This window comes from Centroberyx gerrardi, chromosome 8 (assembly GCF_048128805.1).
Source record: "Centroberyx gerrardi isolate f3 chromosome 8, fCenGer3.hap1.cur.20231027, whole genome shotgun sequence".
Taxonomy (NCBI): Eukaryota; Metazoa; Chordata; class Actinopteri; order Beryciformes; family Berycidae; genus Centroberyx; species Centroberyx gerrardi.
In genome coordinates this window covers 10,245,343-10,258,794 of record NC_136004.1, presented here as the reverse complement: position 1 = coordinate 10,258,794, position 13,452 = coordinate 10,245,343, and the positions used below count along the sequence as shown (strand labels likewise).

The 13,452-nt window shown below is 43.4% G+C and overlaps 1 protein-coding gene across 1 annotated transcript in view; it reads left to right on the top strand.

Annotated features, from left to right (window-relative positions):
* The window catches only part of LOC139933657 (transmembrane protein 132C), an 87,301-nt gene that overhangs the window by 31,371 nt on the left and 42,478 nt on the right, over nucleotides 1-13,452 (top strand). Inside the window, exon 3 of the mRNA XM_071927807.2 lies at nucleotides 2,003-2,146. Within this exon, the coding sequence (XP_071783908.2) occupies nucleotides 2,003-2,146 (144 nt within the window). The remainder of the gene's footprint in view (nucleotides 1-2,002; nucleotides 2,147-13,452) is intronic.

Genomic DNA, 13,452 nt, shown 5'->3' with positions numbered 1-13,452 from the left:
AGCCTCGCTCTTTGATTCTGACTGATACCAAACCCTGATGTTTACCACTGATGTTTTAGATAGATTTTACAATAGAATAGAACCGCAGTGCAGCTGAGCTGGAAATATCTCATCGTGGTTTTATGTTATCAGCGTGAAAAACGCACCACCAAACAACAAAGTGGGCCCAGAAATGCAACGTACATTGCCAATAGCTGTGTTTTTTTAAGTGTTTTAGGGTGAATTTTTACATTAAAGAGATTCCAATTCAAATGGCGAAGTAGGCCTATGTCAACTCAGGAGTGAGTGTACACAGAGAGGTTATGTTATGCAGGATCAATGATGTTGCAGTTGCTGTCATCCTACTGTTGACTAACCCCAAGTGTGGATCTCCATAATGATTTCTTGAGGGAAAGAACAGCTTGTTATCATATATTTACATTACAGTAGCGTACCCTCCTATTTTAGCATACTCTCTTTCTTGAGAAAGGGAACAGATCTGTTATCATTTATTTACATTACTGTAGCATTCCCCTATTCATCTTCCTTTCCCCCTGTAGGTCTGAGACATGTGACGGTGGGACAGAGCTCTACCAGCTATAAACGGCTATAGGCCTTCGCCCGTCCGCACACACATAATAGAGAGGGAAGCAGCTGGCAAAGAGACATCAAATCATCTTAGAAGTACCTTACGAACACACAAATGCAATTACACACACACACACACACACAAATTCAGAATGACCCTTTGCTGTAGTGTTTCTCTCCATTCCTATAGAGAGGGGAAGCACACCATCTGTCATATTACCCATGTTGCCTTTCAGTCGGGCTATACCCCTCTGTCACATCATAATAAGACATCACATTAAAGCAGTAGGCTTGACTGAAGAGGGCAGATATATTCATCGGCATACATAGAGGCAATCACATAGTGCATGTCAAAGTGTGACAACCAGTTCACACTCCTATCTTTGCTTTCATCCGCCAACCTGGTACAGATTTAATAGGGAGAGTGATTTGGCCTTCTGTTATAATTTAGTTGCCCCTTCAATACTGGAACTTTTCTGTCATCCTCAGACAAAATCACACAGGCCTTTGAACATGAGTCTAAATCTATTTTATGTCAACACACGATCACTCTCTGTGCAGTGAATATACTGTAAAATATGGGTTACTTTTGAGTGAAATTTTCATTTCCAGTTTGTACTTATTCCTGCAAACATTTTCCCCCTTTGTAGTCCACTGAGCCAAGGACATTGACACTGTAATTTTGCCGCAGTCTAAGAAACCCTTTCATAATGTCCTTTTCAGAGAGAGTGAATCTATTACTGATGGAGGTAAAGGAGAGAGAGGAGTGCCATGATGGGATGGTCACATCCCACTTATGCACTCATTTTGTAGCAAAGCACAGTCACCATGAATGATGAATCCCAATGTGTCTGAGATAAAAAAAAAAAAATTATTTCTAATTTGAAATGTTTACTCTCGGAATGAAAAGTAATTGCCATCAAAGCAAAAATGACAAAATCTCATGTTCCTTATGCATACTACAGTACATCAGCACTTCAAGGACATACTGTTTAAAATTAAAGCTTGCCGTGACTGTTTAGGATGTGCATTTGTCATGCTGTAGCCAAATTACACAATAAAGTAGCAGGTGTTTTGTGTGTGTATTTGATTATGTGATTGATTGGTGCAACAGTATAACACACATGTATAAAACAGCCGATGCTCCTCTGAGGAAACAAAAACATTGCGATCAAAATGTAGAATACAGCTGGGACATCTTTTGAAGAAAAGTGGAGACGGTGCAGGGAGCCATCTGGATGGTGCATCTCCAGCAAGAATGACAAAAAAAATATCTATCATTGTCTTTCTGGCTCCAGCTGTCACGCGAGGATCAGCTGGACGCATTCAATGACTCGCTGAATTAAAGATCTTTTTGGTAGCACCACATGCGTAAAGAGGGAACCATGCTGCCTTATTAACGCTCTTAAACATGTCTGTGTCTGTTCCTCCGCAGGGTGAAGTTGAAAGAAGGGGTGACGTTTCTGGGGGCTCGGCCCAGCAACCCCACCCAGTGGATAGTCAGCCAGGACGTGAGGAGCGAGGGCCACCGAGTGGTGACCCTCCACTGCCGCAGGAAAGAGTCCGGCTACGATCAAAGGTTAGCACACAACTTACTTCTCTTCAAAGGAATACACCAGGTTTTTGGGAGACCTTACCAGTTAACTGATGAAAACACAGACACCAAAATCATCCATGTGTCCGTGGTAGATCTGGCGCTCCATGCAAACACTTCGACACTATGTTGAATGATGGTAGGTGACAAGCATTATCCAAAGTAAGTACAGTTGTGTTGCCTGTGGATTCATACATTTTAAAAATGAAATATCATTAACTCAATATAGCTCATATATCAGAGTTTATTTGTGACTTCAGGTGAGCAGCCGCGTATTCATCTGCTGCTTATTTTTAGTTGTACACAGTCTCCCATCACCCACCATGATATTTTATTATCATATTTTGTGTAAATTTTCTCCTACATAAAACTGCCAGACTTGGCAGCATATCATTTAAGATTACCTACCATTGAGCTTTAGAGCTGCTGCAAGGGCTCAGTTCCTTTTTTTAATTCTGAGAAAATGCGCGTCACCCACTGTCACTCAGCATAGTGTATGCTAGAGCCTGGGATGGTGAATGCAATTAACTAGCTGGTAGGATAGAACACCAGCAGCACTTTGGGTCCAGGACCACAATGGAGAACCACTGAACTAAAGAGTTACCATGGAGCACTGGAGCGAATGATCCATTGACCAAAGGGCCAATCTCCCTCGGTGTATTCCTTTAACATTACCATCATTTCATATAAGTGCCGTCGCTAAATGTGGAACTCGCGTTTCACAGGAGATACACAGCGGTTGAAACACACTTTGGGGATGGCTAACTGATGTTCCCTCTGTTGAAATGACACACTTGACTTGAAATAAGCACCGTGGGATATGTCTCTGGAGACTGCTGTGGGGAGGAAAAGGTTAATAGACCATTGCAATATCCCCTCTTCACTCTCTCTCCCTCTCCCCCTCTGCCTCTCTCTCCTTGATTAGCATATTTATTTCCTCCTCTGCCATAGCCTTAAAGTTGTTTTGGTCATTTCCTATCTGTATTCACGTCCTTAAACTAATCTGGCAGATAGGGAAGTGATTGCCAGGATTGGAAAAAGGTTGCTGTGTTAATTAAGCACAGATTGAAGGCCTTTGTGTGTTTTAATGGTTTTTCCTCCGCGGATCAGGAAGTAGTTTTAATAAATCTAACTTTCTAGTGACAGGTGTAATTTTATGGATTAGAGACAGATTTGGGGTTTGGGAAGCTCTACTTATTTGCTCCTTAGCCTTCATTCCACTTAGTCAATTCTAAAACACTCCCTAAGAAAGCTGCATACTTGAGGTTGTAACTGCAACTTTGTAATCAAAGTGCTGTGGGGTTATTTAAGTGTAGAGGAGTCTATAAAACTTATGTAATTTGAATCTGTCAGTTCAGTAATTTGTTGTACATGCTGTCATTAGCGTATCCAATAGCAGGCATAATGGTAGTGTAACTATAAATGTACATGCAGCACATAAAACAAAGATAACTGTGATTGCCATTGGATTGCAATGGTTGTAAAATGAGAAGGAGCCCATGGATAATGCTGCTGCATTGATTGGGGATACTAAAGCTATTGTTTAATAGACCTCTCATAATTCATGGTGCAATACCGCAATATTACATTTTGGATGAGGTAGACTAGTAGCTCAATTGTTGCATGCTGGTTGCTGATTGTTATACTCAGATCTTAATGTCAGGTTTGATGGTCGCATATTTTCACTTTTTTTTGTCGTCTTTGGACTGAGACTTCTTTTCTGACCCTCCATTCACTTGCACATGTTTTGAGAGCCTAGTCTTAAAATCATTCTGTTTATAGCCTGCAGGAAACTATTGATAATCATTTCATTTGTATCTGTATCCAGGGTTGTGATTTCTAACCACAATACCTTGTAATCATGATTTTACATCTCATGCACCAGAATGGGTTTGTCCAGGGGAGTCACTCGTTACTTAGCGAGCTCTATGAGCACACCGAATACACAACAACAAGTTATTTATGAATTTATGAACTACAACCCTCAGCTGGAAATCATCTCTGTTCTCAGGTTCCTTGTTGCAGTACAGAACTTTGGAGGTATGATTTTAGAGTAGGTTCTCAAAATGTGTGCAGTTGAATGTAACTTTAGAAAATAAGCCTGAGTGCCGATAGTGACTCTGGATCTCTGTGGCAGCTGATGTCAGCAGTTTACTGAACTCCTATGGAAATAAGTGCATGTTAAAAAGTGAAGATTTTCTCCTGGAATGGAATTTTGCTTTAAGATCCCAATAAGCGACTTGTCAACCCGGATGTGCGAGGAGGCTGGCCAATTTCGAGCTGTCCAAGTTTAATTCTTGGCCTTTAGAAATAATGTTCCCCAGGATCTAATGTACTATGCCGATGCGCGGCTCTAAGCAGAGCTGCGGCATCATGAACAACATAAAAAGGAGCTTTCAGCAAACTGCAGCAGCAAGCAGCAACACTTTGCAGCTGGCTCCTCCTCCCCTCTGGAGCCATTCTCCCTCCTTATGCGGGTATTATTCCCTCTGCTCTGGCTCACGACCTAACCTTCTCTATCACATACACATGTATAAGAGCTGTGGTGAAGATCAGTTTTTATTGATTTAAATGAGGGAGCCAGAGACAAGAGGGAGCATATTTAGTCTAATCCCTGCTGTTTGGGCCATGTACGATGGACTGCTCCTTAATCCCCCCAGCTGTCAAAGTCACTTCAGAGAGAAAACCAAAGACGCCCCACGATGCCTATACAATATACAATGCTCCAATTTTTCTCCCGTCTTGTCCTCCGCGCTCCAAGTTCAATTTCAATGAAGCTCCTCTGGAAGGGGATTAGACATAGCCATCTCATCTGTTGAGCTGTCATCCTGTTTTTCAGTCTCACCCTAATGTTTCCACTCTCTGCTCCACCTCCTCTCCCCCTTTTTCCTTTCTGCTCGTTCTTCGAGGATGGGAGGATGAGTAGGTGGGTGAATGCTGTAGGTCAAATGATTATGGATCCTATTTGCTTTTCTGTTTCTTCTTTTTACCAGCAGGGTAAACTTGATTACCCGTGTTGTTGCCTATGTGCTGACACCCGTAACCCCGGGCTCACGATGTGTAAATCATAAATCATAATGTAAACAAAGGCAGTACTGAGGTGACAGTTTTTCAACAGGGGGTGCAACACTGTAATTACAGGTCGGGCCTTAAACTGAAAAAGACAGAGCTGAATTCGCCCTGAAGGAATCTCCACCAAACAGCTGGTGTCAATTCTATTTCATTCCAATGAAAGAGATTTATTGAATGTGAGGTAATGAGTTGATAATTGTCAGTGATTTTGCCATGAGGCATCTTTAATGAGAAGCCCTAGACCTGGTCCAGTTGTACTGTATGCTGGGTTCCACACTATGTCTTACAGCTGCTGTTATTTAAAATAGGTAGCTTTTTATTGCAGATTTTGAATGAGTTAGCACAGTGCATTATGAACATTGTTCCTGATTTTAAGCAAGGTTTTTTAATGTTACTGGCAAAGACCCAACTGCCTACCATGATACCTAGAAAATGGCACCCTTTCTTTGACAGATTGTGCTTTTCAGTGAAGGTACTACAGTACGTCAAAGAAATCAGATTGAGCCCCTATAGAAAAGCACAAAACTGTTACGCAGAGTACACCTGATATTGGCTGAAGTGCACTCTGGTAGATTGAAAAGTTCACTTTGTCACCATTAAAGGCGAGCCCATTCAAAACAAAAGCGATCCTGCTTCCTCAGCATTGTCATAAGCCATAAGTGGCGGCTTCAGTAAAAGTGCCATGTCTGGGCCTTGGTAGTTCATTAAGACTGTCTGGCTGCAGATGGATCTCCCCTGTGTGCCGCCACTTCATTAATCCCCCACACCACAGTGCACCGCACCGCACCGCACCGCACCACACCACACCCAGCAGAGGGACAGCAAGCCACACTGACACACATATACACCCCACCCCACCCCCAACACACACACACACACACTCACAGACGCAGGCACGCAGGGGTTGAGTTGAGTACAGAGTAGCAGGGCAGGTGGGGGGGTGAGCATGTGATTTATTTTATTTTTTTTATTTTTTTCACACTTCAATTCAAACAGCCTCATCATTGCCGGTCCTCACACTGTGCGACTTAAATCTGCCTAGACTTAGGAAAAATGTCATTAAATTTAAAGTACATTCATTTGGTTTTAAAGATGCATGACTTCTCCTCTAAAGCGGGGTTGTAAATCTCTGGTCAGGGAGCGGTTAGGACCCCAGTGGGACAGAAATCATACAGCTATGTAATAAGGGGTGAGATTTGGCAGGGAGCTCACAATTTGTCTCAATTTTCAACTCTTGAGAACCTCTAAAAACATAATTGTTTTCGGTTTGTGACATTTACTGCAATGTTTTCTTGGGGAAAAAAAGGGCCTGAAATCATTTGTACAGTCCTCAAGGCCCCCCAAAATTCTTAACTGTATTTGGAAGTGGTTGTATTATTCTTTACCTGATACCTTGGGGTCTCAGAGTTGGAATCTTTTTGGCAGTGCATTGTATTCCAGAAGTGAGCATGCAATTTTCAGGATAGTTTCACCTTTACCATCACCCCAAGTACATAGACATTGAATATACATAGACATCAATACTACTGCTTTGATTGAAAGCTTGATTTAAAATTGGGTGCTAAACAATCTTGATTTTTGCATGAATCAAGTGTTTTTTTTCCCTCCAACCTTACTTTGCAGTGCAGCAGCCCTGAAAAGGAGCCACACGCTGTAGGCTTTAATGCTGTATAATGCTGCATAAATCAAGGCTGAAATGAAATGGCCCAATTACATTAGGGGCAAACAGGAATGTTAACTTGACATTCTTAATGCTAACACCCTTAATAATGAATCAGCCCTATTCCCGATGGCCTGCGTTTACCGTAAACACTGTCGCCGGAGCCTCATTGGCGGCATTTACCAATAACCAACTGTGTCCACGCTGCTCAGTTTCTGTGCTCGTCTCTTAATAGAAATGATGACGTGCGATCAATGCTTGTGCGTGACGGCCCAGACATGTCACAGCTCTTTACTGCCGCTCTTTCTTTTTTCTTTTTTATCAAGATGGAGCGAACACTGGGACACAGAGTGTTATTAGGTTCTATAATGTAAGGATGATGAGAAAGGAACATTCAAATGGGATTTAATAGAATGGGATGTAGCTTGGTTTCCTTTATCAGGAGCGGAGCAGAGATGTGGCATATTCAGTGTCTCCCCGGGACAGCCAGCTGATTACGGCAGTCGGCCCCGATTACATCTGACTGGTCAGGCTGCTCCTCTGTTCCACTGCCAAGGAAACAATACGGGGAAGTAATGTCCCAGCGTGGCTCATTGTACTTTTCCCAATCCACCAATCAGAAGGTAATAACACTCACTAGGGCAGATATCAAGTGACAGAGGAGTGAATTCATCAAGGTAACCCTGGTCAAAGAAAAAAAAATATATCGCACAGGCTATCACATCGCACAGCATTCTGAATAGCTCTGTAAGTGATATAGAGACCGGTTGGATTGCACGGTCGCTCCGGTTCGGTCAAATCACGGCATGGCGGAGGCTGTTCATCAGAATTCATTTGTGGCCAGCACCATGTGGTAAATATGTGCCAGGCAGCTCTGTGCACCAGAGGAGAGACAGATTGAGGTTTGCATGTGGCCCAGCGAGTTCATGTGTTTCAGATTTATAAAGGTTTATGAGTGAATATCCTGCTCTTAGAGGTTAATCCCCCAGAGGATTAGAATGTGGCCACCAGTGTTGGGAGTGTGTTGCGTCACTAAGAGTTTTTTGTAGTAACAAGTAACACATCCGTTTTTCACTTGATAGAACCAGATAGTAGTTAAGGTGCTACTACATAGGTCAATATACATTTATAATATAATTTATTTTTTCTTTTCTTTCTCCTTTCTTGTCAGACTCATCATTTCATCAATGCAAATGTACTGTAATGAGTTACTTTGAATAGAGGTAACATTTTAAAAGTAGCATTCCCCAATACTGGTGGCCACACATGAGCAGCGTTTACAGATTACTGATTACCTACATAACATAAATCAGTAACGTAATCCAAATAGATAATTCCAGTTGAATAAATTAATCTGATTTTCAATTACTTTTGGATTATTTTGCCCTCAAAATGTGTGAAATATGGAGCTAATTAAATCTGCAGGCTGATATGAAAATTTTTTAGCCATCATCTACAGCTATGATTTGCCATTCTTTCAAGTTATGTAAATATTTATTTGCCTATAAATTCTCTATCAAAATTGATTTTTTTCCCCCTTCAAACACATCAAGTAATCCAACAAATAATCACCTATTTTATCCACTATATCTGAAATCTGATGTTTTTCTAGTAAATGTAACTGATTACAGTAACTATTTTTGTAATCAGATTACTGTAACATGTTACATGTAATCTGTTGCTTCTCCACTCTGCTCAGTAGTAGGCATGCATTGTTTTATCTAACTAGACAAAGGGATGGGAGAGACCAGCTCCTCCCTGCCTCTAGATCCTCCCTCTGTGAAGGATCAGGAGCTTTTCATTTTTGTTTTCAAAATGCTGCAGTATGAAACAAAAGGGCACAAATAAGCACAGCATGGTCGGCATAAGCCTGCATGGATTTATTACTCATGCATTCCTCCCATAAACAGATTTATGGCCACATCCCTTAGCGGGTGCTTCCTTATGTTTTCCGAAAAGACAAACACAATTTTGTTTAAATTAGACCTGTGGTGAGAGCAAGATTGTTGTTTTGGAATAAAGTGATTAAAATGTGCTGCGTTCGCCACAGGTAGCACTCAGTTGGAGAGCCAAAGAGGGCTGAGATGTAAACACGCGATGGTCTAGAGGCATTCTGACAAACATACTGGTCATTTCTCCTCTAATTGCATCTTTGTAGTATCTATTGAAGGAGTACTCAGTGTGCATTGCATTGTGTTTTGAGTTTCTCTCATTCACTTTTCCCTTTGATGAACGAGAAGAGACAACAGAGCACTGTGAATGGCCTCCACCTGTCTTCTATATCGCCATTCAAATTTCACTCAAATCCTCCACACTGGGCTTTTTTCTGTAGATTTATCTAATGGAAAAGGCAAAAGGAACCTTGGCCTTCAGTTGGTTCCAATTAACCTCAATTCAGCCTGGCCTTCGAGATGATTGGCTTTTATACCGTAGCCTATTTCACTTAAAGAGACGCCGGCCTGGCACCAGAGCTGTTTCATTTCTGTAACCTGGGCAGCAGAGATATTTAAGTGAGCCTATTAAGAGAGGGCTCTGGGCTCTTGGGGATGGTATAGAAGCACAGTATCGGGAGAAAAAAAATACAAGAAGGGGTGCGTGTGCAGAGAGGAAAGAGGCATATTCTCCTGCTGCGAGTTGGGACATTGAAGAACACAGCACATCGAACGCAGAGCGGCAGCTCTCCTTTGAGTCAAAAGCTTGCAGAATCAATCAACCAGAGGAGAACTAGAGAGAGAATAATGGAATGAGTGGCAAGTGGTTTTCGATGAAAGGAAGCACACAGGCACCAGTCAGATCCTCTTGTCTACGGTACAATGCTGCAACGCTAACAGTGACAAGCAATCGTTGGCGCTCTTCTATTATCATGCCTAGGTTAACAGGTTGAAGGTAGCACTGTCCAGCCCGTGAAAAGCAGTAAAAACAGAGATGCTGGGAGCTCCAGTAGGCACTGCTCTACTGCAGCCCAGCGCCTGTTTAGCAGCCCTTTACCAGCCCTGACATGTAATCAGGCGGCATGCAGCTCAGTGGGCCACAGGGGTATCAGCAGCTGCACCCTGAGCACCTCACCACGGCACAGCCAGCAGACATGTTCACACCTCCAGATGAGATGCCACAGCTTGTACATGTCACCCCCTCCACCTAGAGCCTGCAACACACACATACACACACAAACAGAGAGCAGGGGTGTGCACGCTCACTCACATACACGCCTACTGTACACAAAGAAGGGAAGTAATGCATTCCCACACACGTAGTATAAACAGACGTTTGGTAAGCCGAGGCGATACTGAAGCATCAAGAGCCGTCAGCGGTTGGTGGAGGTCACACTGAAAAGCAGCTCCATAATTAAGCGATGGTTGAGTACCAAGACCGTATTTTCATGATTCACTGCCATTAGAAGACGCCGATGGTTTCTGTCAGTGTCGGCGAAGACATCTCCACGGCTTCTTCATGTTCTGAGAGCCACTCACACTGATGCAGCCTTTTCAGTCACCTCTCGTTCTGTCATTATGTGATCTAACTCCTCTCAGCTTCCACATCAATCCCCCGTCTCTCTCAAGCCACAGTCAGTCAGTGAGCAACATTGGAACGCTGTGTTGAATATGTAAATGCATGCCATTAAAGCTCTCTTTCTTTAATTAGTCTTCAGATTTCATGACTGAGTGCTTCCAATTATGGATCAATGTCTCATTTCTGCACGTGGGCCCCTGGGTGTGTGCAGGCAGTTTTTCCGTTACAAAATGCTTTATAATTTCTCCGCTGCCAAGAAGACTGCTCGCATCACACTCCCTTACTGCTGATCAATGAGAATTTCTGCTGCTGTAGGGCTACTGATATATGTGTGTATTATGTGCGCTGGTCAGAATTTTTTAAAAACATGATCAGATTTCTACAAATATACAAGTTGATTTATGGAATTGCCTGTCTGAATTTGCCTACTCTGTGTGTGTATGTGTATGTGTGTGGCGGGGAATGGGGCTGATGTGAGTGTAATTGCTGTGGTAGTAATTTAGCACTGAGCTCATTAACTGGTGCATGAGAGGGGGGCTAAATTCTGCTTAATACTTAAATGCACTCCTGACTGGGAGCGGGATGTGCTGGGGAGGAGGTGCTGATACAGTGCTTAGAGACTGTAAAATGCCACTCCAGTGTGTTTGAAAATGGCCATTTGGGTCCATGGGTGCAGTTCCTAGTGCCCATGAAAGGTGTTAAGGGTTTGTGAATGCAAAATGTTTACTAATCTTACTAAAGAGACTCTGGGGGTTTGACTAGTTCAGAAACTGTGCCTATCTGGTGGCTGCTGTTAATCGACTTGTCAACATGTGCACAACAGTACTTGTGTGCATTGGGTTTTAGAAGGCATTCAAAATATAGAGCATATGAAGTTAAATGGATTTTTTTCCCCAATCTACAGACTGTAATATGAGCTATTATTATCATCCAGTCCATAAATTTACAATAACATTTGTTTCTCTTCAAAATTAATCCAATAAGTAATCAGCGAGTCTGTAATCAAATTACTGTGTTTTCACAATAATTGGGCAGTTAAATCCTCACCGCATCATTCAAAGTGGATGCAAATTGACCATTTTGATGACAGCGCAGCCACTGAACTGACTGCTGATGCATGAGCCTCTTATTGTTTTATTGCGATAACTCGCATCTAGAAACAATCATTTGTATAATCAGCCTTGAATTTGCAGGGGAGTGTAAGAATTGTGGGACCAAAGAGTTGTTTCTATAGCGTTTTGGTTTTGACTCGCTGAAAATAGTAATCCTCAACACACCTGGTAAGCAGTCTTAGTAACAGGTGCATGCGAGAAGCGAGGGAGGCTAAAGGAGGATTGTCAACGTGCAAGAGAAGCCGGCGTGTGGGTGTGTTTTGCATTTATTGTGAGTCTCTGAATCAACAGCCAGGATCTCTCCAGGACTCCTAAGAAGGTGGGAGTTGCGGAGTTGACTCTTTTGCAGACGACTTTCCGTCACTATACCTCTCACACCTCGGAGCTGTGGGACACTGCATTAAGGCTGCGAGGCACAAGGCAATCATGCTCTCACTCAGCCTCCGCACTTCCTCACCACTGTAATTCCACTGTAATTATCATAAATGGAGAGGTGTATAGGTATGTTACTAAGAGAGAGAGCGTGATTTATATACATTTAAGTGTGTGCACGTGTAGGTGCCGGAGTGCATATGTGCATGTGTGTGTGCATGTGTGTGCACTAGTATTCATGTGAGCGTGCATAGTGCGTGTGCTGGCCTAATTGCTTGCGTTACTAGTATAAGAGCATCAGTGTTTGCAGCTCATTTTAACTGGCTTAATGCTGGCTTGTCTTCGTCTGCTGTCGACACTTGAGGTTAAATGCCCTCCACTTGGTTCTTTGCACTGCTTCTCATCAGATGCTGCCTGGCACAGATCAGGCTCTGCTGTTACGGCAAATTAGACATCTGGCTGCGTTGTCCTTATTTGCCACTGACCTGATTGGGACAACGCATGCTCTAATACTGAGCTCCAAAACAGATTCCATCCCTGGTTCTTTCACCTTTTGCGTCTCGGGGAGCCAGAACTTAACCTTTTTGCATCCTACGGGCGGGGCGGGGGGCAGCTGAAGCCCAGGTTGTGATAGAGTACCGCTGATCTGACATCCCGGGCCCCTCTGGTCAATGGCTCTTGTGTGTTCTCCAGGTTCCGTTGCCATGCCGACGGCGGCGGAGCTGAAAAGGACCCCGGTTTTTGTGGGTCTTTAAGGAGTTTGGAGGAGGACAGGCGCTCCCAGTGTCACAGCACTTCCAGGTGCAAGGGCAGGCCCGCACGCTCGCATGATGTCACCCGCACATCACCGACAGAGTCCGCCGGGGGAAGGATCAGTTTATCTGCACAGGCATCAGCAGCACTGCCCCAGGGCTCAGTGTCTGCTGCCCCCTAGTGTGTGGATGAGTTATCTGTCTGCAGGGCATCTGGTGGTTTACGTCTCTTATCCCCCCTCCTGCTTCAATGTGAGGGAAATTTTGAGTGTAGCTGTTGGGAAAAGGAGCAATTTACTATATTGCAATTAGCTTTTTAGACAGATTCACTATGAATGAGACAGATATATAGTGCAGCTGACTGGGGAAGTGATGTCTGATGCAAAGAGGTCTGAGGTCACCGGTGATGATAACTACCATCATTAGGGATCCATTACACCATGGAGCCCACTTGAGCTGATGGACTCTAACGATGTTGCGCTGTAGAAAAGCATTTAGTTTTGATTAGACAATTGTTGGCATGGAGCATTTCATTAACTCCGAGATGAGATTTTGTTGTCTGGGAATTGATATGCTGCCGTTTGAGCCGAGGCCTACACACCGATCATACCGCGTTCCCCCGCAAAGCGTGTGGAGTAAGTTAGGGAACCGATATAATAATGGGATTCCCCCTCCTGACACTCCTCTACCCTTTAAATCCACCACGCTTCCCCTCTCTTTCCTTTATATTCGCCAGTATCCCCCCGGACAAATTGACTTTTAACTAGCCTGACTGTGTTGGTGTTTCTACTGTCCCGCCGCAGCATATGATTA